We start from the raw sequence: 25,700 nt of genomic DNA on the forward strand, positions 1-25,700 counted from the left end.
TAGTGCAGGGTCTGTCACTTGCTCCCTGTCCTCCATGTGTAGTGCAGGGTCTGTCACTTGCACCCTGTTCTCCATGTGTAGTGCAGGGTCTGTCACTTGCTCCCTGTCCTCCATGTGTAGTGCAGGGTCTATCACTTGCTCCCTGTCCTCCATTGTAGTGCAGGGTCTGTCACTTGCACCGTCCTCCATGTGTAGTGCAGGGTCTGTCACTTGCTCCCTGTCCTCCATGTGTAGTGCAGGGTCTGTCACTTGCACCCTGTCCTCCATGTGTAGTGCAGGGTCTGTCACTTGCTCCCTGTTCTCCATGTGTAGTGCAGGGTCTGTCACTTGCTCCCTATCCTCCATGTGTAGTGAAGGGTCTGTCACTTGCACCCTGTGCTCCATGTGTAGTGCAGGGTCTGTCACTTGCTCCCTGTCCTTCATTGTATTGCAGGGTCTGTCACTTGCTCCCTGTCCTCCATGAGTAGTGAAGGGTCTGCCACTTGCTCCATGTCCTCCATTGTAGTGCAGGGTCTGTCACTTGTTCCCTGTCCTCCATGTGTAGTGCAGGGTCTGTCACTTGCTCCCTGTCCTCCATGAGTAGTGAAGGGTCTGTCACTTGCTCCCTGTCCTCCATTTTAGTGCAGGGTCTGTCACTTGCTCCCTGTCCTCCATGTGTAGTGAAGGGTGTCACTTGCACCCTGTCCTCCATGTGTGGTGCAGGGTCTGTCACTTGCTCCCTGTTCTCCATGTGTAGTGCAGGGTCTGTCACTTGCTCCCTATCCTCCATGTGTAGTGAAGGGTCTGTCACTTGCACCCTGTCCTCCATGTGTAGCGCAGGGTCTGTCACTTGCTCCCTGTCCTCCATTGTAGTGCAGGGTCTGTCACTTGCTCCCTGTCCTCCATTGTATTGCAGGGTCTGTCACTTGCTCCCTGTCCTCCATGTGTAGTGAAGGGTCTGTCACTTGCACCCTGTCCTCCATGTGTAGTGCAGGGTCTGTCACTTGCTCCCTGTCCTCCATTGTAGTGAAGGGTCTGTCACTTGCACCCTGTCCTCCATGTGTAGTGCAGGGTCTGTCACTTGCTCCCTGTCCTCCATTGTAGTGCAGGGTCTGTCACTTGCTCCCTGTCCTCCATTGTAGTGCAGGGTCTGTCACTTGCTCCCTGTCCTCCATTGTAGTGCAGGGTCTGTCACTTGCTCCCTGTCCTCCATGAGTAGTGCAGGGTCAGTCACTTGCTCCCTGTCCTCCATTGTAGTGCAGGGTCTGTCACTTGCTCCCTGTCCTCCATTGTAGTGCAGGGTCTGTCACTTGCTCCCTGTCCTCCATGAGTAGTGAAGGGTCTGTCACTTGCTCCCTGTCCTCCATTGTAGTGCAGGGTCTGTCACTCTCTACCTGTCCTCCATGTTTAGTGCAGGGTCTGTCACTTGCTCCCTGTCCTCCATGTGTAGTGCAGGGTCTGTCACTTGCACCCTGTCCTCCATTGTAGTGCAGGGTCAGTCACTTGCTCCCTGTCCTCCATGTGTAGTGCAGGGTCTGTCACTTGCTCCCTGTCCTCCATGTGTAGCGCAGGGTCTGTCACTTGCACCCTGTCCTCCATTGTAGTGCAGGGTCTGTCACTTGCACCCTGTCCTCCATGTGTAGTGCAGGGTCTGTCACTTGCTCCCTGTCCTCCATTGTAGTGCATGGTCTGTCACTTGCACCCTGTCCTCCATGTGTAGCGCAGGGTCTGTCACTTGCACCCTGTCCTCCATTGTAGTGAAGGGTCTGTCACTTGCACCCTGTCCTCCATTGTAGTGCAGGGTCTGTCACTTGCACCCTGTCCTCCATGTGTAGTGCAGGGTCTGTCACTTGCTCCCTGTCCTCCATGTGTAGTGCAGGGTCTGTCACTTGCACCCTGTCCTCCATGTGTAGCGCAGGGTCTGTCACTTGCACCCTGTCCTCCATTGTAGTGAAGGGTCTGTCACTTGCACCGTCCTCCATATGTAGTGCAGGGTCTGTCACTTGCACCCTGTCCTCCATTGTAGTGCAGGGTCTGTCACTTGCTCCCTGTCCTCCATGTGTAGTGCAGGGTCTGTCACTTGCTCCCTGTCCTCCATGAGTAGTGAAGGGTCTGTCACTTGCTCCCTGTCCTCCATGAGTAGTGCAGGGTCTGTCACTTGCTCCCTGTCCTCCATGAGTAGTGAAGGGTCTGCCACTTGCTCCATGTCCTCCATTGTAGTGCAGGGTCTGTCACTTGTTCCCTGTCCTCCATGTGTAGTGCAGGGTCTGTCACTTGCTCCCTGTCCTCCATGAGTAGTGAAGGGTCTGTCACTTGCTCCCTGTCCTCCATTTTAGTGCAGGGTCTGTCACTTGCTCCCTGTCCTCCATGTGTAGTGAAGGGTGTCACTTGCACCCTGTCCTCCATGTGTGGTGCAGGGTCTGTCACTTGCTCCCTGTTCTCCATGTGTAGTGCAGGGTCTGTCACTTGCTCCCTATCCTCCATGTGTAGTGAAGGGTCTGTCACTTGCACCCTGTCCTCCATGTGTAGCGCAGGGTCTGTCACTTGCTCCCTGTCCTCCATTGTAGTGCAGGGTCTGTCACTTGCTCCCTGTCCTCCATTGTATTGCAGGGTCTGTCACTTGCTCCCTGTCCTCCATGTGTAGTGAAGGGTCTGTCACTTGCACCCTGTCCTCCATGTGTAGTGCAGGGTCTGTCACTTGCTCCCTGTCCTCCATTGTAGTGAAGGGTCTGTCACTTGCACCCTGTCCTCCATGTGTAGTGCAGGGTCTGTCACTTGCTCCCTGTCCTCCATTGTAGTGCAGGGTCTGTCACTTGCTCCCTGTCCTCCATTGTAGTGCAGGGTCTGTCACTTGCTCCCTGTCCTCCATTGTAGTGCAGGGTCTGTCACTTGCTCCCTGTCCTCCATGAGTAGTGCAGGGTCAGTCACTTGCTCCCTGTCCTGCATTGTAGTGCAGGGTCTGTCACTTGCTCCCTGTCCTCCATTGTAGTGCAGGGTCTGTCACTTGCTCCCTGTCCTCCATGAGTAGTGAAGGGTCTGTCACTTGCTCCCTGTCCTCCATTGTAGTGCAGGGTCTGTCACTCTCTACCTGTCCTCCATGTTTAGTGCAGGGTCTGTCACTTGCTCCCTGTCCTCCATGTGTAGTGCAGGGTCTGTCACTTGCACCCTGTCCTCCATTGTAGTGCAGGGTCAGTCACTTGCTCCCTGTCCTCCATGTGTAGTGCAGGGTCTGTCACTTGCTCCCTGTCCTCCATGTGTAGCGCAGGGTCTGTCACTTGCACCCTGTCCTCCATTGTAGTGCAGGGTCTGTCACTTGCACCCTGTCCTCCATGTGTAGTGCAGGGTCTGTCACTTGCTCCCTGTCCTCCATTGTAGTGCATGGTCTGTCACTTGCACCCTGTCCTCCATGTGTAGCGCAGGGTCTGTCACTTGCACCCTGTCCTCCATTGTAGTGAAGGGTCTGTCACTTGCACCCTGTCCTCCATTGTAGTGCAGGGTCTGTCACTTGCACCCTGTCCTCCATGTGTAGTGCAGGGTCTGTCACTTGCTCCCTGTCCTCCATGTGTAGTGCAGGGTCTGTCACTTGCACCCTGTCCTCCATGTGTAGCGCAGGGTCTGTCACTTGCACCCTGTCCTCCATTGTAGTGAAGGGTCTGTCACTTGCACCGTCCTCCATATGTAGTGCAGGGTCTGTCACTTGCACCCTGTCCTCCATTGTAGTGCAGGGTCTGTCACTTGCTCCCTGTCCTCCATGTGTAGTGCAGGGTCTGTCACTTGCTCCCTGTCCTCCATGAGTAGTGAAGGGTCTGTCACTTGCTCCCTGTCCTCCATGAGTAGTGCAGGGTCTGTCACTAGCTCCCTGTCCTCCATGTGTAGTGCAGGGTCTGTCACTTGCTCCCTGTCCTCCATTGTAGTGCAGGGTCTGTCACTTGCACCCTGTCCTCCATGTGCAGTGCAGGGTCTGTCACTTGCTCCCTGTCTTCCATTGTAGTGCAGGGTCTGTCACTTGCTTCCTGTCCTCCATTGTAGTGCAGGATCTGTCACTTGCACCCTGTCCTCCACATGCAGTGCAGGGTCTGTCACTTGCTCCCTGTCCTCCATGAGTAGTGCAGGGTCTGTCACTAGCTCCCTGTCCTCCATGTGTAGTGCAGGGTCTGTCACTTGCTCCCTGTCCTCCATGTGTAGTGCAGGGTCTGTCACTTGCTCCCTGTCCTCCATGTGCAGTGCAGGGTCTGTCACTTGCTCCCTGTCCTCCATTGTAGTGCAGGGTCTGTCACTTGCTCCCTGTCCTCCATGTGTAGTGCAGTGTCTGTCACTTGCTCCCTGTCCTCCATGTGTAGTGCAGGGTCTGTCACTTGCTCCCTGTCCTCCATTGTAGTGCAGGGTCTGTCACTTGCTCCCTGTCCTACATTGTAGTGCAGGGTCTGTCACTTGCTCACTGTCCTCCATTGTAGTGCAGGGTCTGTCACTTGCTCCCTGTCCTCCATTGTAGTGCATGGTCTGTCACTTGCTCCCTGTCCTCCACATGCAGTGCAGGGTCTGAAGTGATACATGTGATCACAGGTTTCATGATTAAAAGTCAGTAAAGTCCATACAAAACTGTATAGTAAAATAATAAAAAGAATCTGACATCGTTATTGCTGCATCAGAAATTACCCTGCGATGTTCTTTATGCCATATAATAAATAGTCCTATAATATATTGCCCTCGTCCTAGAGTGTTTCCCATAAAAGCTACGAGTTGTAAATAATTTTGCGCCTCTACTGGAAAGTGGTTCTTAGTATGAAATCTCAATTAATTTCACCAAGTGGCGAAATCAGAGCCTTCATTTGGGATTTGTCGTGTTTGGACATTTCCGGTGACTACTTGGCATCACCACGTGACGCCGCCAAATCAGCCCGATCCCTGTGGAATGCTGGGAGGTGCGGCGTTCTGCAAGCGTGGGGCGCATTGGGATTTGTAGTCCGCTAGTTGCTCGCCAGTTCAGTATTGAGGCGATGGAGCAGGATCAGGACTACAAGTCCCGGCATTCCCTGCGCCGGCCCCACCTGTGGCTGCGGAGATACCTGCGTGTCCTGGAATGTGGGGGCGGGGCCTGCGCCGAGACTTCGCCAACTAACGAGAGAGGAGAAAAGTCTCCCCGAAAGTGTAAAAGAGGGGGCGGCGGCCGGAGAGCAGGTGAGAGAGACCCCCAGAGAGCGGCAATACTCTGCAGGGGGTGTCTTGGAGGGGGAGAGACAGCTCTGCAGGGGGATGTCTTGTGGGAGGGGGCGTCTTGTGGGAGGGGGGAACGCTCTGTGGGAGGGGGGTGTCTTTGGGGGGAGACAGCTCTGCATGGGGGTGTCTTGGGGGTTGACAGCTCCGCAGGGGGTGTCTTGGGGAGACAGCTCTGCAGGGGGGTGTCTTGGAGGGGGGAGACAACTCTGCAGGGGGGTGTCTTGGGGGGGAGACAACTCTGCAGGGGGTGTCTTGTGGGAGGGGGAACGCTCTGGGAGGGGGGAGTCTTGGGGGGGGAGACAGCTCTGCAGGGGGGTGTCTTGGGGGGAGACAGCTCTGCAGGGGGTGTCTTGGGGGGAGACAGCTCTGCAGGGGGATGTCTTGGGGGGGAGACAGCTCTGCACGGGGGTGTCTTGGGGGGGAGACAGCTCTGCACGGGGGTGTCTTGGGGGGGAGACAGCTCTGCACGGGGGTGTCTTGGGGGGGAGACAGCTCTGCACGGGGGTGTCTTGGGGGGGAGACAGCTCTGCACGGGGGTGTCTTGGGGGGGAGACAGCTCTGCACGGGGGTGTCTTGGGGGGGAGACAGCTCTGCACGGGGGTGTCTTGGGGGGGAGACAGCTCTGCACGGGGGTGTCTTGGGGGGGAGACAGCTCTGCACGGGGGTGTCTTGGGGGGGAGACAGCTCTGCACGGGGGTGTCTTGGGGGGGAGACAGCTCTGCACGGGGGTGTTTTGGGGGGAGACAGCTCTGCACGGGGGTGTCTTGGGGGGGAGACAGCTCTGCACGGGGGTGTCTTGGGGGGGAGACAGCTCTGCACGGGGGTGTCTTGGGGGGGAGACAGCTCTGCACGGGGGTGTCTTTGGGGGGAGACAGCTCTGCACGGGGGTGTCTTGGGGGGGAGACAGCTCTGCACGGGGGTGTCTTGGGGGGGAGACAGCTCTGCACGGGGGTGTCTTGGGGGGGAGACAGCTCTGCACGGGGGTGTCTTGTGGGAGGGGGAAGGCTCTGGGAGGGGGGACGATCTGTTGGAGGGGGAACGCTCTGGGAAGGGGGTGTCTTGTGGGAGGGGGGAGCGCTCTGGGAGGGGGGAATGCTCTGGGAGGGGGTGTCTTGTGGGAGTGGGGAACTCTCTGTGGGAGGGGGGTGTCTTGTTGGGGTAGGAACGCTCTACGGAGGTTCTCTGGAAACCTCTGTGGAGGGTTGTTGTGTGTGGGGTGGGTGGGAGGAATGCTCTGCAGGGGCCGGTTTTCGTGTGTGGGGTGAGGGGGCAGCGTTGTTTGGGGGGGTTAATGCTCTACAGTAATAGGGGTGAAGACTGACTATTTTGCCCTTCATCTCCTATTCATAGGATGGTGAATAAGTTCCCAATGTGTGGGGGTCTGACCCACAGATCCCAAATGTTTCCCGGCTCTGCAGCTCCTGTCCTGATTGCTGCGGAGGTGGCCGTTCTGCCTTCATTGTGCGCGGAGCTGTGTTCTCTTGCACTTGTAAGCGCTGCTCTGGCTGGATTGTGGATCGTGCTGTTGGTTCCTGCTCTGCTGCGCTGCAGCTGCTCCTACAATTCTTCTGCTTCCAGTTCTGGCCACAGGGGCGACGCTGATCCAGACTGTTAATCTGCAGGTTTGCACCCTGCGGGGAAGGTGCTGCGCTGCTGTTCAGATGAGACAACCCCTTTAATTGAACCATTTAGGAAAACATTAGAGAAAGTGGTGGAGGTTACTTTACAGACGGTGACGCCCCCACATCTTGGTCTTTCTGAGGCCCCTGTAGAAGCCCTGGGAGTGAGTAATGGGATCACTGTGGGGAGCGTCCTGTACATTATATATTGTGTGTTTTCAGGGGCTTCCTGTATCTTCCCTCTGAGAGATCGCTCTGTCTATTTTCTTTAGTAGGGGAGAGATTTATACAGTGGCTTGTGAAAGTATTCAACCCCTCGTCTTTGGCATTCTCCTTGTTTTGCTACCTCACAACCTGGAATTTCACTGTTTTATTTACTGTTTGCATCAGTTCATGTACAGAACGTGTCGACAACTGTGAACATTTTTCTTTTGTTTGTGAAGCAAACAGATAGGACAAAATAACTGAAAACTTCAGTGTGCATAACTATTCACCCCCCTAAAGTCAGTACTTTGTAGAGCCTCCTTTTGCAGCAATTACAGCTGCAAGTCACTTTGGATAAGTCACTATGAGCTTTCCACATCTTGCCTCTGGGATTTTTGCCCATTCCTCAAGGTAAAACTGCTCCAGTTCCTTCAGGTAAGATGGTTTCCTCTGGTGAGCAGCGATCTTCACTTCTGACCACAGATTCTCCAGTGGATTAAGGTCTGGGCTGTGACTCGGCCGCTCCAGATCATTTACAGGTTTCCCCTTACACCACTCTAGTATTGTTTTAGCAGTATGCTTTGTGTCATTGCCTTGTTGGAAGGTGAACCTCTGTCCCAGTCTGAAATCACTGACAGACTGGAATGGATTTTACTCAAGAACATCCCTGTATATCGCAACATCCATCTTCCCCTCAAATCGGACCATTTTCCCTGTTCCTGCTGCAAAAAAACATCCCCGCAGCATAATGCTGCCACCACCATGTTTCACTGTGGGGATGATGTCCTTGGGCTGATAAGCTCTGTTGATTTGGTGCCAGACATAGTGTTTACCCTAGTGGCCAAAAAGTTCAATTTTGGTCTCATCTGCCCACGGTACCTTCCTCCATACATTTGGGGAGTCTCTCACATGTCTTTTGGCAAACTCAAAACAAGCCTTACAATTTTTTGTGTGTAAGTAAAGGCTTCTTTCTGCCCACTTTTCCATAAAGGCCGCCTCTATAGAGTATACGGCTTATTGTGGTCGTATGGACAGATACTCCAGTCTCTGTTTGGGAACTCTGCAGCTCCTTCAGGGTTACCTTTTGGTCTCTGTGCTGCCTCTCTGATTAATGCCCTCCTTGCCCGGCTGAGGGTTTTGGTGGCTGCCCTCTCTTGGCAGGTTTGTTGTAGTACCATGTTCTTTCTAGTTGATGATAATGGGTTTGATGGTGCTTCGGGGATCATCAGAGATTGGGGGATTTGTTTATAACCCAACCCTGACTTGTTCTTCTCAACAACTTTGTCCCTGACTTGTTTGGAGACCTCCTTGGTCTTCGTGGTGTTGCCTGGAGACCTCCTTGGTCTTCGTGGTGTTGCCTGGAGACCTCCTTGGTCTTCGTGGTGTTGCCTGGAGACCTCCTTGGTCTTCGTGGTGTTGCCTGGAGACCTCCTTGGTCTTCGTGGTGTTGCCTGGAGACCTCCTTGGTCTTCGTGGTGTTGCCTGGAGACCTCCTTGGTCTTCGTGGTGTTGCCTGGAGACCTCCTTGGTCTTCGTGGTGTTGCCTGGAGACCTCCTTGGTCTTCGTGGTGTTGCCTGGAGACCTCCTTGGTCTTCGTGGTGTTGCCTGGAGACCTCCTTGGTCTTCGTGGTGTTGCCTGGAGACCTCCTTGGTCTTCGTGGTGTTGCCTGGAGACCTCCTTGGTCTTCGTGGTGTTGCCTGGAGACCTCCTTGGTCTTCGTGGTGTTGCCTGGAGACCTCCTTGGTCTTCGTGGTGTTGCCTGGAGACCTCCTTGGTCTTCGTGGTGTTGCCTGGAGACCTCCTTGGTCTTCGTGGTGTTGCCTGGAGACCTCCTTGGTCTTCGTGGTGTTGCCTGGAGACCTCCTTGGTCTTCGTGGTGTTGCCTGGAGACCTCCTTGGTCTTCGTGGTGTTGCCCGGAGACCTCCTTGGTCTTCGTGGTGTTGCCCGGAGACCTCCTTGGTCTTCGTGGTGTTGCCCGGAGACCTCCTTGGTCTTCGTGGTGTTGCCCGGAGACCTCCTTGGTCTTCGTGGTGTTGCCCGGAGACCTCCTTGGTCTTCGTGGTGTTGCCCGGAGACCTCCTTGGTCTTCGTGGTGTTGCCCGGAGACCTCCTTGGTCTTCGTGGTGTTGCCCGGAGACCTCCTTGGTCTTTGTGGTGTTGCCCGGAGACCTCCTTGGTCTTCGTGGTGTTGCCTGGAGACCTCCTTGGTCTTCGTGGTGTTGCCTGGAGACCTCCTTGGTCTTCGTGGTGACTCTTGTTAATGGTGTTGCAGCCTCTGTGCCTTTCAGAAAAAGTTAAGTGTATATACTGACAGACATGTGACACTTAGATTGCACACAGGGGGACGTCCTGTCACTAAGCAAGGGACATATGAAGGGAATTGCTTGCACCAGAAATGTTTAGCAGCTTCGTTTCAAAAGGGGTGAATACATATGCACATGCTAATTTTTAGTTATTAGATCCCATATATTTGTATGCCTATATTTTTCTCACTCCATTTACCAAGTGATGCATCACACACAAATCGGATTACAAAAATATTTACACACAGGTTGAAATGTAACAAAATGGGTAAAAGGCCAAGGGAGTGAATACTTTCGCAAGCCAGACATGGTTCAGGACATCGATGAGATTTTGAGGAGGGTGGATTCCTATAATCTGAGTCTCTGCTCTCGATGTTATTATATAATTCTGGGATCTGGCCTGCGTCTGGCTGTTATGCAACAGTTTCTGTGTATAAAACCAGATTGTGGCCTCGCCCCAGTGATGTCAGGAGCCTGCGTGAAGGTGTATGCTCTCCACACGCTGCAGTCCCATGTAACACCACACATAACACAGTGATAACTCTCAGTACAGATAATGTAGTAGATGTCCCCTGCAGTCCTATGTAACACCACACATTACACAGTGATAACTCTCAGTACAGATAATGTAGTAGATGTCCCCTGCAGTCCTATGTAACACCACACATTACACAGTGATAACTCAGTACAGATAATGTAGTAGATGTCACCTGCAGTCCCATGTAACACCACACATTACACAGTGATAACTCTCTCAGTACAGATAATGTAGTAGATGTCACCTGCAGTCCCATGTAACACCACAGATAACAGGCAGACTATGACCCATTGTGACAATTACGCTCTTGCCTCTGCTACATCCATCGGTCTCTGTTGCTACATGTGTGGATGTCGCAACCTGTTTGGCTCCTCCCTCCCCCAGTTTATATTTCACACCAGTTTGGCACCTTCACATCCAGACCAGTACATCATGGTGCAGACACAGCAGCGACCGAAACTTACACGGTTTGGGAGTTTGGCGTCATTATCCAGAGGGAAGAACCTGCGCAGCCGCATATGGTGGGTGTACGGAGAGCCCTGCGCCGTGTGTACGGGGGGCACCAGGGAAGGGTTGGGGGATGTGGAGGACAGGTGGTTCTATCATCAGTAGGTGAACAGCTTTGGTGGTGTGTGGAGGACAGGTGGTTCTATCATCAGTACCTGGTGAGCAGCTTTGGTGGTGTGTGGAGGACAGATGGTTCTTTCATCAGTAGGTGAGCAGCTTTGATGGTATGTGGAGGACTTTTCACAGTTATTAGGCCTTGACCTAAGTTCTGTTAGAAGCTTTTCCCAGTTTTTTAGATCTTTTAGGCCTTTTGTCAGAAGATGAAGGTGCGCAGTTCTCTGGGCCTCCGTCCGCGCGCCATCTGTATAACGGTACAGTCAGGGCTGCGTCGTCCTATACAGAGAGCCGCTGCAAAACCGTTCTATTGCGGTGGGTACCTATGGTGGACGGAGGCTGTGGCCACTGTGCAGCGTGCATCTCCTGAGGGTACACCTGCCCCAGCGGCCATACATGCAGTGCGGCGGGCCGGTCGTGTGTGGACAGGGACTTATGTGGTTTTCTCTATTTTGTGTGGTAGGTGGCAGTGTGTGGTGCGACTGTCTAGTATTGGTCGTGCAGATACGTCCTCGGACTCTACTGGTCATAGACCTGACCGCTGCCTCTGGGGTATCGTGTCCATAGGGTAATACAGGTAATTAGATCCCAGTTACCCCACGTCCCTTATGGTGTCCGGGGGCTTTAGTGAGATTTTAGGGTTGAAAAATGCCGGACTGGAGCTGGAGATCAGCAGTGACGTGTGACCGCACAAAGGCCGATTTACTGTAGGGTATTTGGGAAGTGTTCGTGCCCTTCTGACTTATGGCTGATCGGGCTGTATGCAACATTTACAGGATACAAATGACCAGTCACCAAATAACATCACTGTACAGATATAACCGCCATACGGCTACTGATAAAATCCAATAATACTGCTATACAGAGGCAAATACCACCACACCGTGAGCTCCGCAGAGTGACTGAACACCACAGTATAACCCCCGTACAGTGAGCACCGTGGTAGATATCGTGGTGACTCAGAGTTCATGGTCTCCCTGATCGTAGTCATTCATTTACCATTTTCTTCTCCATGTGGCCCAGACGACCATCAGAACTCATCATTCAAGACTTTTCTCAGAACACACAATGTTCAGACACAATGATCAGGCCTCCATAGAGTAATAGTGCCCCCCCTCCCCCCCATTTCTCCATGTGGCAATGCTGCCTGACCCTGGGTGCCCCCATACTGCGATGCTGCCCCCATATTGCGATGCTGCCTCCATACGGCAATGTTCTCCCCCCCTCCCTCCCTCCTCCTTCCCAACCTGGCTGCCTACCTATGGTGATATTGCCCCACTTCTGCCTCCATACGGAGATATTGCCCCCCTTCTGCCTCCATACGGCGATATTGCCCCCCTTCTGCCTCCATACGGCGATATTGCCCCCTTCTGCCTCCATGCGGCGATATTGACCCCCTTCTGCCTCCATACGGTGATATTGCCTCTCCATCTGCCTCCATACGGAGATATTGCCCCCCATCTGCCTCCATATGGAGATATTGCCCCCCATCTGCCTCCATACGGAGATATTGCCCCCCATCTGCCTCCATACGGAGATATTGCCCCCCATCTGCCTCCATACGGAGATATTGCCCCCCATCTGCCTCCATACGGAGATATTGCCCCCCATCTGCCTCCATACGGAGATATTGCCTCTCCATCTGCCTTTATCTGGCAATAGTGCCTCCCCCTTAAATTGTCCCCTTACGCTGACGCCGCTAAAGTGAGGGAAGCTGATATTTTTAATGGTCCTGAGGACGTGGAAACCATTAGAAGTACCGCGGACCCTAGCGGCCTTATTGCCAGACCAGTCCATATTGCTTTAGCCAGAATCTGCAGTTTGTCCCTGTGGGGTTGCCATCACTGAAGATCTTGTGTTGGGACCTTGTACAATGTCCCCTGTGCTGAGGCTGAAGACCCCATATTGGTTTGCCATCAGGAAGCGCACAGACAAGGAAGATACCAGCTGATTACCGGGGACCAGACGTCATCTGTGTAACCCTGACCCAAATATCTTCCTGATTACATATCGTGTATTATTACAGGAGGCGGCCGTTGTAGCGTCACCTCCACTGGTGGTTTTCCATCTTTGGCAATGTTGCCTCTTCTCACTGGTCCTCAGACATTGTTGGGTGCGGTCATCCTGTCGCTGGTGGTCATGTATTAGGCGTTTGTATGGCAAGTGGCCACGGTGCCAAGGAGGAAGTGGCCTCCACCTTCATGTGCTGCCAACGAGGAAATGCACCGACGAGGAAGATGATACCAGTTTCTTACATCAGATGAGACGCCCACTGTAACCCTGACCCAAATATCTGCCTTATTAAAAAATGTGCTGCTATAGGTGCACCACAGGGTGTGGTCACTGGTCCGCCATGGACGAGGACCCTCAACTCGGTCTCAAGTTCCCCAAACCCACTAGATAAAAGCCGGCTGAGCTCACTGATATCAGTGAAGTCGGCCACTCATCTAATCTGGGTTCATTGTAAAATGTGAAGATTAGATTGTGGGGTCTTGGGGGATGATGGGAGTTATTCATTACATGGGCTGTGAGCTCCTGGGTTATGGGATGATATTAGTTACATGGTCTGTGACTTCCGGGATGATGGGAGTTATTCGTTACATGGACTGTGAGCTCCTGGGTTATGGGATGATATTAGTTACATGGTCTGTGACTTCCGGGATGATGGGAGTTATTCGTTACATGGGCTGTGAGCTCCTGGGTTATGGGATGATATTAGTTACATGGTCTGTGACTTCCGGGATGATGGGAGTTATTCGTTACATGGGCTGTGAGCTCCTGGGTTATGGGATGATATTAGTTACATGGTCTGTGACTTCCGGGATGATGGGAGTTATTCGTTACATGGGCTGTGAGCTCCTGGGTTATGGGATGATATTAGTTACATGGTCTGTGACTTCCGGGATGATGGGAGTTATTCGTTACATGGGCTGTGAGCTCCTGGGTTATGGGATGATATTAGTTACATGGTCTGTGACTTCCGGGATGATGGGAGTTATTCGTTACATGGGCTGTGAACTCCTGGGTTCCAGGATGATGGGAGTTATTCATTGCGTGGGCAGTGAGCTCCTGGGTTCCGGGATGATGGGAGTTATTTGTTACATGGGCTGTGAGATCCTGGGTTATGGGATGATATTAGTTACATGGTCTGTGACTTCCGAGATGATGGGAGTTATTCGTTACATGGGCTGTGAACTCCTGGGTTCCAGGATGATGGGAGTTATTCATTGCGTGGGCAGTGAGCTCCTGGGTTCCGGGATGATGGGAGTTATTTGTTACGTGGGCTGTGAGCTCCTGGGTTATGGGATGATGGGAGTTATTTGTTACGTGGGCTGTGAGCTCCTGGGTTCCAGGATAATAATCTTTATTTTTATATAACGCTAACATATTCCGCAACGCTTTACAGGTTGCACACATTATCATCGCTGTCCCCGTTGGGGCTCACAATCTAAATTCCCTGTCAGTATGTCTTTGGAATGTGGGAGGAAACCGGAGAAAACCCACGCAAACACGGGGAGAACATACAAACTCTTTGCAGATGTTGTGGGGTTTGAACCCAGGACTCCAGCGCTGCAAGACTGCTGTGCTAACCACTGCGCCACCGTGCTGACCGCAGGATGATGGGAGTTATTCATTACATGGGCTCCTGGGTTATGGGATGATGGGAGTTATTGCGTGGGCTGTGAGCTCTTGGGGTCAGTAATGAAAGGAGTGATACATTGTCCGGGTTGAGATGTGGAGATTTGATTGTGAGCTCCTGGGGTCAGTGTATCATGTCTCCAATCTCTTCTTTGATCTGCAGTCTTTCGGAATTATGTTTTTGTGTGCTGTTTGTGTGTTTACCACCACTCCCTTTTGCCCCTGGGGTAAGAATCCACCTCCATACTGTCCCGGCCAGATTCACATGAATCTGTCACATTCCTGGCGTCGGTCTCCCCGCCCCGAGCCTGAGTCACTGGCACCTGATATGTTTCCTTACGCCTCCCTCCTCCTGCTCAGACACTATCTCCTCGGCTTTGGCCCATGCACCCGCCTCTGCTTGTATCTCCACTTTCCCCTCTTCTCTAATGGAAGTTCTTCTTCCTAGGACGAAGCTGCTCGGCTGGAGGGACAGGGTCTCTAAGATGGCGGGCGACCACGTCAAATCTGCGCACTCCCTCCTGGACCTGGACTTCAAGTGTAAGTAATGACCTCCAAGTAAATACAGAGCCGAGATGTGCAGAGTATATAGAGGGCTGCTCTGTAGAGGGCTGCTCTGTAGGACCCCGAGTGGGCTGTCTATAGAGGGCTGCTCTGTAGGACTCGGCACGGGCTGTCTATAGAGGGCTGCTCTGTAGGACCCGGCGCGGGCTGTCTATAGAGGGCTGCTCTGTAGGACTCGGCACGGGCTGTCTATAGAGGGCTGCTCTGTAGGACCTGGCGCGGGCTGTCTATAGAGGGCTGCTCTGTAGGACCCGGCACGGGCTGTCTATAGAGCGCTGCTCTGTAGGACCCGGCACGGGCTGTCTATAGAGCGCTGCTCTGTAGGATCCGGCACGGGCTGTCTATAGAGCGCTGCTCTGTAGGATCCGGCACGGGCTGTCTATAGAGCGCTGCTCTGTAGGATCCGGCGCGGGCTGTCTGTAGAGGGCTGCTCTGTAGGACCCGGCGCGGGCTGTGTATAGAGGGCTGTTCTGTAGGACCCCGAGCGGGCTGTCTATAGAGGGCTGCTCTGTAGGACCCGGCGCGGGCTGTCTATAGAGGGCTGCTCTGTAGGATCCGGCGCGGGCTGTCTATAGAGGGCTGCTCTGTAGGACCCGGCGCGGGCTGTCTATAGAGGGCTGCTCTGTAGGACCCGGCACGGGTTGTCTATAGAGGGCTGCTCTGTAGGACCCGGCACGGGCTGTCTATAGAGGGCTGCTCTGTAGGACCCCGAGCGGGCTGTCTATAGAGGGCTGCTCTGTAGGACCCCGAGCGGGCTGTCTATAGAGGGCTGCTCTGTAGGACCCCGAGCGGGCTGTCTATAGAGGGCTGCTCTGTAGGACCCCGAGCGGGCTGTCTATAGAGGGCTGCTCTGTAGGACCCGGCACGGGCTGTCTGTAGAGGGCTGCTCTGTAGGACCCCGAGCGGGCTGTCTGTAGAGGGCTGCTCTGTAGGACCCCGAGCGGGCTGTCTATAGAGGGCTGCTCTGTAGGACCCCGAGCGGGCTGTCTATAGAGGGCTGCTCTGTAGGACCCCGAGCGGGCTGTCTATAGAGGGCTGCTCTGTAGGACCCCGAGCGGGCTGTCTATAGAGGGCTGCTCTGTAGGACCCCGAGCGGGCTGTCTATAGAGGGCTGCTCTGTAGGACCCCGAGCGGGCTGTCTATAGAGGGCTGCTCTGTAGGACTCGGCACGGGCTGTCTATAGAGGGCTGCTCTGTAGGACCCCAAGCGGGCTGTCTATAGAGGGCTGCTCTGTAGGACCCGGAACGGGCTGTCTATAGAGGGCTGCTCTGTAGGACTCGGCACGGGCTGTCTATAGAGGGCTGCTCTGTAGGACCCCGAGCGGGCTGTCTATAGAGAGCTGCTCTGTAGGACTCGGCACGGGCTGTCTATAGAGGGCTGCTCTGTAGGACCCCGAGCGGGCTGTCTATAGAGAGCTGCTCTGTAGGACTCGGCGCGGGCTGTCTATAGAGGGCTGCTCTGTAGGACCCGGAACGGGCTGTCTATAGAGGGCTGCTCTGTAGGACCCCGAGCGGGCTGTCTATAGAGAGCTGCTCTGTAGGACTCGGCACGGGCTGTCTATAGAGGGCTGCTCTGTAGGACCCGGCACGGGCTGTCTATAGAGGGCTGTTCTGTAGGACCCCGAGCGGGCTGTCTATAGAGGGCTGCTCTGTAGGACCCCAAGCAGGCTGTCTATAGAGGGCTGTTCTGTAGGACCCCGAGCGGGCTGTCTATAGAGGGCTGCTCTATAGGACCCCGAGCGGGCTGTCTATAGAGGACTGCTCTGTAGGACCCGGCACGGGCTGTCTATAGAGGGCTGCCCTGTAGGACCCGGCATGGGCTGTCTATAGAGGGCTGCCCTGTAGGACCCGGCGCAGGCTTACAGAGCAATGTATACAGTTGTGTACATGATTTGTGCTTTAGTATAGTATATAAGGCCTTATGGATAGGATGCTATAAATAATATATATGCATGGTATATATATATATATATATATATATATGGTCTTACACATGTTGTGTATGAGGTGCCGTTTATGGACCAGGTGGTTGCTACGGTATATAGAGACGCACATAGTGTATATGGAGCTGTATAAGGCCTGGTATATGTTGTGTGGTGATCTATAAGCCCCTGACCCGGGGGTCCGGGCTCCTTTTATGCTGTATATAGTGTTTGTCATCGGCAGCGATATAATAAATACAGATGATTGCAGGGTGGAGTATTTGTACAGGGATGGGACTGGAACATTGGGCAACACAGATACTGAGCAGATCCCTCCCGTCCTCCCCACGTACATCTGGGCAGAGATGGCAGAGGAGTCTCCCCAAATTTAAATTCTTAATTATCTCCTTTGATTTGATAGTCGATGAGATGCTGGTAGCAGGTTGTGCTGTGGGGGAGGGGAGAGGCTTACCTCCTCTACCATCTGATGAGGACAGGAAGTGTTGTCATGTGGGCACATACAGATGCGCAGGACCCTCAGCACTGGGAGACGATGCGCAGTACAGGACCTTGAGAGGGAGCCAGTGAAGTGCATTGTGGGTAGGAGGTTCAGCGCCTTCCCCGGGCGGCAGAGGCTCCTCTTTCCACAATTACTACCAGATGAGGCTTTGGCCGCTTAGTGCCGGGACTCTGCCCATAGCCCGTAGGATGAAATGTCTTGGCTGGCTCAGGTTTCTGGCTTGTTTGGGTTGATGGAGCTGTGCTTATTGAGGAGGGACCTTAGTAGATGATTTCCCCTTCGCCATTGATGATGATTTTGTTCTTTTTTTTTTCTCTGCAGCTTTGGCGGCTCATGAGCTGAATATGAAACAGATGGAACTGGATTCAGCCACAGCTAAACTGGATGAACTGAGATGGGAACTGGAGAAGGGGAAGTCGTCCATTATCCCCAGCAAGGTGGAGGTACGACTAATAGGGTCAGTCTGTGACTTTAAGGCTGCAGTCACATTGTCCCTCGGATCTGGTCTGTCTGATGAATCGACTGGAAATGTGACAGCACTCAAGTCTAACCCTTGTCTTGTCTCCCTGTAGGTCACAGAAGTTTCCAGTTATCAGAATGCAAATCCAACCTTGTCTCCGTCCCTCACCCGCCGGTCCGTGTCATCACAGAGCCCAACATCAGTCAGTCTGACATCTCCTCTGCATTCGAACAGACTCAGACAAGAGTCTTCCCTGACATCCCCGATGCCTCCATCTTTGACCATGAACTCCACATCCACTGTGCCCTCCATGTCCTTCAGCTCCTCCCCAAACCTTACACGCAGGTCTTTGCCTTCTGATAGTGGAGACCCCTTTATGACTGTCCCATCCCGACCATCCTGGGGTCGACCTTCATCTCCTCGTCTCCAGTACTATGATCGCCCAACATCGTCCACCACCTCTCGTCTGTCTTCTGGCTCCTATGATTATGGCTACGTGCCTAAGTCAGTGTCGCCTATTCCTGATGGACCACCCATGGGCATGTACACTGAATGGGCTCCACCACAGAGACCCCCTCCAGCCTACGAGATCCCTTTAGGATTCTCCCAGCCTCGCTTCTCAGGTGACTGTAATATTTATGGTGACAACATGATTCGCCTTTTCCTCCATAACTACAGTCAGATGGGAATAGTAGTCATTTACAGGATGTCCTGCTCTGACAGAGCTCCTGCCAGCGTTTTAGCTATCGTGGTGATCAGTAGGTTTAGGACGTCTTTGTGTTGGGTGTCTAAGTTTGCACGGTTTCCTCTGCAGATGACGTCAGCTCTCTGCGCCGGCGCCCTCCTCACCAACGTAGCTGGAATGAGTCTGACCTCGACACAGTGTACGACAAGAAGACCATGCAAGATAGTGAGTGAGACTTCATGAACGTGGCTCCGACTCCAGTAGGACGTATTTTCCCTTTCACATTTTTAATTATTTGATCTCTACAGGGCCTGATCGAGTGTCTTTAGGTGGAGTTCCTGTAGTGAAGGCCTGGAGGGAAACCAGCCTAGACCCGACCCCGGTAAAGAGCAAGGTGGGTGAAGAAACGGGACAGGACAACAATGACCCGGTAGGGTGGGTGCAGGACGTTTTGCATACATTGTGCATTGGGTGTGCGATTATTCACGTTGAGTAACAGGTAATTCACACGTGAATCTCTGGTGTAAGATGATCCCTCGGCCCAAGCCGTCCTCACATGTGATGGGATCTGGTAAGCAGATCAGCCTCAGGCCGGGCTGTCACTATTCTGGTAACCAGTCAGTAGACAGTTGTGAGTCATTGTGTTCTGCGCCCCCAGGCCTGCGTGACACAGAATGTTCTACAGACAGAGGCCACTATGTTCAGGTTATACAAAAATAGCTTTGTGCAAAGTCAGGGAGTGGGGGAATCCTCTTTCAATATCTTCATGTTTCATTCACAGTGATGCAGGATAAGGGTCATACAAGAGTGATGATGCACGGGTGGGACGTGCCTAACTGAGGTGCTCAAATCAGGGTCCCATGTAGGTGATGAGTCATTTGGTGTAACAACTGATTACATTTTCTCTCCCCTCAGGGCGATGTATCTGTCTCCTCTACACTCCCTCGGGGCTACAAGTTCTCCTCTACAGACCGCATTTCTCAGGGGCCTGATCCTGGTTGGAAGTCTGGAGCAGGAACCTTGCCCAGATCTCTTCCCTCTCAGCAGCCTATTTCCCGCATTCCTGTCCCTCCACCTGGAGGTCGGGGTCAGCCGCACAGACCTCTGCCCCTCTCAATGATCTTCCGTCTACAGAATGCATTCTGGGAGCACCAGGCTCCTCCTCAGATGTATTCATCTACTCCAATGAATATGCCACCTGTAGCACCAGTGTCCATTCCTGTGGTACCAGACCTTCCCATTCCTGTGGCAACAGTTGTGACACCACCTGCAAATGAAGAGGTCCCCCGGCCTTTAAGCCCCACTCGCCTTCAGCCGCAACTGCCCCCATCACTAGCAGAGGTACAGAGGGTCCTGGAAGATATTCCGAGACCACTAAGAAGACGAGGGTCTCAGGAGCACACTGCACAGGCCCCCCCTCTTCCTTCGGACCGACGGCAGTACCGGCAAATCATGGGACGACTCTTTGGAAAGGCATCTCCTAAATCCTCTTCTGTTCCAGAACAGACAAAAACTGATGAAAAACTTCAAGGATCTGGAAACCGAGCTGCTCCCTCCTTTGAAGAACAAGTTACAGAGGCAGAGATTATTTCCAGAATGAAGACTATTCCTGAGGAGCCTAGGAATGAAGAAAAGCCTGAAGGCACCACCTACAAGCCTACAGTTATTCCTGAGGACCCTGTCTGCATCATTCTGGAATCCTCAGAGTCCCGTGTAGGCGCCACAGCTCCAGAGGTGGAATTCAGTGTTCCAGTTGTGGTCAGCGGAGGACAAACCCTGGTAAGAGAATGTCTAATTAGAACAAAGACCATGTTGGTTGCAAAGCGTGATAATAAAGATTTGACTTTTGCTTTGTTTTAGGAAATACGTTCAGCTTTGAAAGGTCGTAATCCTCCACGAATGGCTCGGCCCAGACGTGCCCGGCTAGATCCGCTAATTCTGCTACTTGATGGGGCACTAACTGGGGAGCTGGATGTGGTCACGCAGGCTTTGAGGGAGGTAGGTTGTATGAACCAGACGTGAGGGCAGCAGAAACACAAGAGGTTGGGTTATTTATAATAGGCGACATCTGTATCTTGATCATAATTCTGGGGATAGGACATAGATATGACTGCAGATAAAACTGGATGGTGTCTCCAGGGTCTCTGACACACACAAACCAGACTAAAAGTTTGGACACACCTCATTTAAAGATTTTTCTGTATTTTGATGAGCTTCAAGAGGTAGTCACCGGGAATGGTCTTCCAACAATCTTGAAGGAGTTCCCAGAGATGCTTAGCACTTGTTGGCCCTTTTGCCTTCACTCTGCGGTCCAGCTCACCCCAAACCATCTCGATTGGGTTCAGGTCTGGTGACTGTGGAGGCCAGGTCATCTGGCGTAGCACCCCATCACTCTCCTTCTTGGTCAAATAGCCCTTACACAGCCTGGAGGTGTGTTTGGGGTCATTGTCCTGTTGTAAAATAAATGATGGTCCAACTAAACGCCAATAGGATGGAATAGCATGTCGCTGCAAGATGTTGTGGTAGCCATGCTGGTTCAGTATGCCTTCAATTTTGAATAAATCCCCAACAGTGTCACCAGCAAAGCACCCCCACACATCACACCTCCTCCTCCATGCTTCATGGTGGGAACCAGGCATGTAGAGTCCATCCGTTCACCTTTTCTGTGTCGCACAAAGACACGGTGGTTGGAACCAAAGATCTCAAATTAGGACTCATCAGACCAAAGCACAGATTTTCACTGGTCTAATGTCCATTCCTTGTGTTCTTTAGCCCAAACAAGTCTCTTCTGCTTGTTGCCCGTCCTTAGCAGTGGTTTCCTAGCAGCTATTTTACCATGAAGGCCTGCTGCACAAAGTCTCCTCTTAACAGTTGTTGTAGAGATGTGTCTGCTGCTAGAACTCTGTGCGGCATTGACCTGGTCTCTAATCTGAGCTGCTGTTAACCTGCGATTTCTGAGGCTGGTGACTCGGATAAACTTATCCTCAGAAGCAGAGGTGACTCTTGATCTTCCTTTCCTGGGGCGGTCCTCATGTGAGCCAGTTTCTTTGTAGCGCTTGATGGTTTTTGCCACTGAACTTGGGGACACTTTCAAAGTTTTCCCAATTTTTCAGACTGACTGATCTTCATTTCTTAAAGTAATGATGGCCACTCGTTATTCTTTACTTAGCTGCTTTTTTCTTGCCATAATACAAATTCTAACAGTCTATTCAGTAGGACTGTCAGCTGTGTATCCACCAGACTTCTGCACAACACAACTGATGGTCCCAACCCCATTTATAAGGCAAGAAATCCCACTTATTAAACCTGACAGGGCACACCTGTGAAGTGAAGACCATTCACGGTGACTACCTCTTGAAGCTCATCAAGAGAATGCCAAGAGTGTGCAAAGCCGTAATCAAAGCAAAAGGTGGCTACTTTAAAGCACCTAGAATATAAGACATAATTTCAGTTGTTTCACACTTTTTTGTTAAGTATATAATTCCACATGTGTTAATTCATAGTTTTGATGCCTTCAGTGTGAATGTACAATTTTCATAGTCATGAAAATACAGAAAAATCTTTAAATGAGAAGGTGTGTCCAAACTTTTGGTCTGTACTGTATATAGAAGCATTTGTGATCGAGATCTCTGTAGACATTGATGAGTGTTAACTTGATTATCCTCAACATCTCTATATTTAGTCGTACACTTCCAGCAACATATCAGCTAGGTAAATTAATAGGAGACTTCAATTTCCTGAGCAGAGACGTCCATGTACATTGGAAACATCGCTGTCCTACCCATAATCTGATACCACCATATACATTGATTAATTGGAGAGTCCACCATTATCTTCTAAAGCCGTTCTGCCCATAGACATTGCGGACTTTATCATTATCTTCAGGACCAGAACCTTCCTTGTAGATTGGAGGCCTTGTTACAATGTCCTAGAGAAAATTCTAAGCATACACATTGGAGACTTCACCATCATCTTTTAGAGCCAATTAATCTATATACATTGCAGATTTGAGCATAGTCTACAGAACCAGATTAATCCATATACTATGGCAACTTTATTTTCGGAAGCTGTTCATATACATTAGAGACTTTGCCATACATATCCATTAGAGCACTGGCGGACAGACAAAATTGCCCCTTTGCAGGTCCATAGCTCATCATAATGCACAATTTCACCAGCTTTGGTGGTTGAAATGGGCCCCCAAATTTCTTGAGCCCCTGTGTGGTTACACCAATGGCATGTCAGTACCTAGAGACCTTACTATAGTCTTAGAAGTAGACCCTACCATATGCATTGACGACGTCCATCATCATCAGCTCCTGGCTTTAGATCCGTTTATATGTATTTTCCACCTTTGTTGGGTTGCAACATCCCATTTTGATTATATTTGGTGTCCGTGGCCCTTCTAGTTGGAATTCTTGTACAGATTCCGTTTTTCTTTTTACCGTTTTTTTTCCATTTACTCCTCTTTTAGGTCAAAGATCCGAGTCAGCCGAATGAGGAGGGCATCACTGCTCTTCACAACGCCATCTGTGGGGCCAATTTCCATATTGTTAACCTGCTCCTTAACCACGGTGCCAATGTCAATGCCGCTGACAGCCATGGATGGTAAGATGGGGGAATAACAAACCTGAGGTGATAGGTCATTTACAATGCACAGGTGAAATGATGCAGATGAATTTGTTCTCCTCAGGACTCCTCTTCACTGCGCCGCTTCCTGCAACGACCTTCAGATCTGTTATATTCTGGTGCGACATGGAGCCGCCATCTTTGCTACAACTCAGAGTGATGGTAGTTTAGCTGTGGATAAATGTGATCCCTACAGGGAAGGCTACAAAGAATGTCTCACCTACCTGACAGGTAAGGCTCCTGCACAGATCCTCTGCTCCTCACCCGTCCCTATGGATCTTCATCCACATGGATTTTCCTCTTCTTCCTCGCAGAGGTGGAGCAGTGTATGGGAGAGACACAGAGTGGAGTCGTCTATGCCTTGTGGGATTACACTGCAGAGTTCGCCGATGAGTTGTCCGTACGTGAGGGCGACACGGTCACCGTTCTCAGAAAAGACGGAGAAGGCGGTACCTGGTGGTGGGCAGCGCTGTGTGGCCGAGAGGGTTATGTGCCCCGCAACTATTTTGGGGTAAGCACCGAAGTAATGATGCATTGCAACTAGCGCAGAGTCATCGTGTATATAAAGCTGTGACATTCTGGAAGATCTACTACTTCCAAATAGAATATTTCATATTAAATATCCTGTTAATGAACGGAAACATTCTGGTTTGCACCCCCCCTCCTTCAAACTATAGATTGAGGATCCCTTCCTCCATGTGGTATCTTATGATCACTCATTTTATGATGTAATATAACTCTATTCCACCGGGTGGCGCTTTCGACTGTCACATTCACTGTTCTCTTCACTTTTGTGTTGCAGATGTACCCGAGGCTTCGCCCGCAGCGCAGTCCTCTGTGAGACGTCAGCAGATGTGTGTGTTTGTGTGTACAGGCGGCTGTGTGTTGTGTCTGATTTGTCACTTTTTTTTTCCCCCGTTCCTCCTTTAGAGTTTTTACAAAATGTCCTTTTTCTAATAAAATGACAAGCAGTGATTGTTTCTATGGTTCCAGTCAAGTTTTGGTTATCACTTGTAAATGTGTGATTTTTTTTTTTTTTCCACATGACTGAAATAAAGACCCAAATCACTGCATTTGAGAAGTCCGGCCTCTTGATTCACCTCGGCATCACCTCAGGATGGGCGCAGTATATATAATTAAACCTCTCCACCCATGTACATTTTTATAAATGATCTAGATAAGTGAACTGGAGATAAACTAATCAAATTTGCAGATGATGCAAAGCTAGGAGGGATCGCTAACACTAGAAAATAAAGAATTCAGATTGATCTAGAGAAGCTCGAACAATGGGCAGCAACTAATAGAATGGTATTTAATGGATAAATGCAGGATTCTACATCTGGGCAAGAAAAATGAAAATTACATCTACACAATGGGAGGAATAGAACTAAGCAACAGTACATGTGAAAAAGACTTGGGTATACTAATAGATCACAGACTGCCCATGAGCCAACAGTGTGATGCAGCAGCAAAATGGGCAAACACAGTTCTAGGATGTATTAAGAGAAGCATAGTCTAGATCATGTGAAGTTATTTTTCCCTCTACTCCTTGTTCTGGCCTCATCTGGAATAATGTGTCCAGTTCTGGGCTCCACATTTTAAAAAGTGACCCTGAAAAACTGGAGCAAATTCAGAGAAAAGAGCTACCAGAATGGTGAGCGGACTGCAAAGTATGTCCTACGAGGAACAGTTACTGGATCTGGGAATATTTAGGTTGCAAAAAAGACCGAGAGCGAGACTTAATAGCTGTCTACAAATATCTGAAGGGCTGTCACAGTGTAGAGGGATCATCATTATTCTCATTTGCACATGGAAACATGAGAAGCAATGGAATGAAACTGAAAGAAGATACAGATTAGATATTACCAAAAACGTTTTGACATTGAGTATGATCAATGAGTGGAACAGGCGGACATGAGAGGTGGTGAGTTCTCCTTCAATGGAAGTTTTCAGAGGCTGGACAGACATCTGTCTGAGATAGTTTAGTGGATCCTGCATTGAGTAGGGGTTTGGAATCGAGGACCCTGTAGTGTCACAACATTCTATGAAATGAGCAGTTGCCGTAATCTATTAAACTGTAGCCACATCATGGACTTACAGCGCAGACGTCATCAATGTGCTGATATGGGAATGTCTCGGCTGGAATGCGATCAGTTACTATAATGGGGGCATCACACTGGCTGCTGCATAGTACAAGGGACTTTGTGTGCTCAATCTGACCTGGGAGTAATGTTGTCTATGCTGAGTTGTTCTTCATACACCGGGAGCAATGATCGCATACACTTGTCATGACTGTTTTCTACAGTCAGCAGAATACTTGTCTATACCAAGCTCTCCTCATACATACACATTTAATTACATCTTCCCACCTACTTGTTTTTGTATCTACCTCCACCCTCTTCTGGATTTATCAAGCCAAAGCTGTCAGTTGACAAGGGGAGGGTGTACATCGATGGAAAGTAAGCAGGGGAAAAGGTGTAGTTGTACTGATCTTCCCTCATACAGCCATCAGAAAGGTCATCTACACCATGCTCCCGTCATACAACCGTGAGAAAGGTCATCTATATTGAGGTCTACAATACTTCGATCTCCTCATACACCGATCAGAAAAGTTGTGTCTACGGAGCTTCCTTCATACGCCTGACGGAAAGGTCCCCCTTGCCAAGCTCCCCTCATATACTTGTTCGGTTGCCAGTACAGAGAAAGGTTTTCAGTATCATACATGCATCAGAAAGGTGTTCTATACCGTGCTCCCCTCATATTTGTCAGGTCATCTATACCATGTTCCCCCTCATACA

At 51.2% G+C, this 25,700-nt stretch overlaps 1 protein-coding gene across 3 annotated transcripts; it reads left to right on the forward strand.

Annotated features, from left to right (window-relative positions):
• The first annotated feature begins 5,021 nt into the window (after window positions 1–5,021).
• PPP1R13L (protein phosphatase 1 regulatory subunit 13 like) lies at window positions 5,022–23,975 on the forward strand. 3 transcript variants are annotated; one of them, XM_069746175.1, is made up of 12 exons: window positions 5,022–5,157; window positions 14,572–14,663; window positions 17,450–17,571; window positions 17,701–18,211; window positions 18,403–18,498; window positions 18,582–18,667; window positions 19,189–20,052; window positions 20,134–20,271; window positions 22,748–22,881; window positions 22,967–23,133; window positions 23,217–23,413; window positions 23,705–23,975. In XM_069746175.1, the coding sequence occupies exons 2-12, from the start codon at window positions 14,609–14,611 to the stop codon at window positions 23,741–23,743; spliced, it is 2,409 nt and encodes an 802-aa protein (XP_069602276.1). In that variant the 5' UTR covers window positions 5,022–5,157; window positions 14,572–14,608; the 3' UTR covers window positions 23,744–23,975. The 3 variants fall into 3 exon arrangements, with proteins under 3 accessions (XP_069602276.1, XP_069602275.1, XP_069602277.1); XM_069746174.1 differs by lacking the exon at window positions 5,022–5,157 and adding an exon at window positions 10,131–10,384; XM_069746176.1 differs by lacking the exon at window positions 5,022–5,157 and having other exon boundaries at window positions 17,450–17,585.
• The last annotated feature ends 1,725 nt before the right edge of the window (window positions 23,976–25,700 follow it).

Source organism: Ranitomeya imitator, chromosome 2 (genome assembly GCF_032444005.1).
Source record: "Ranitomeya imitator isolate aRanImi1 chromosome 2, aRanImi1.pri, whole genome shotgun sequence".
Classification (NCBI taxonomy): domain Eukaryota; kingdom Metazoa; phylum Chordata; class Amphibia; order Anura; family Dendrobatidae; genus Ranitomeya; species Ranitomeya imitator.

Coding starts and splice junctions, on each gene's coding strand:
- PPP1R13L (XM_069746174.1), top strand. CDS start 10,146: ATGACCCATTGTGACAATTACGCTCTTGCCTCTGCTACATCCATCGGT. Junction 18,499..18,581: donor CAAGAAGACCATGCAAGATA/GTGAGTGAGACT, acceptor TGATCTCTACAG/GGCCTGATCGAGTGTCTTTA. Junction 20,053..20,133: donor TCAGCGGAGGACAAACCCTG/GTAAGAGAATGT, acceptor GCTTTGTTTTAG/GAAATACGTTCAGCTTTGAA.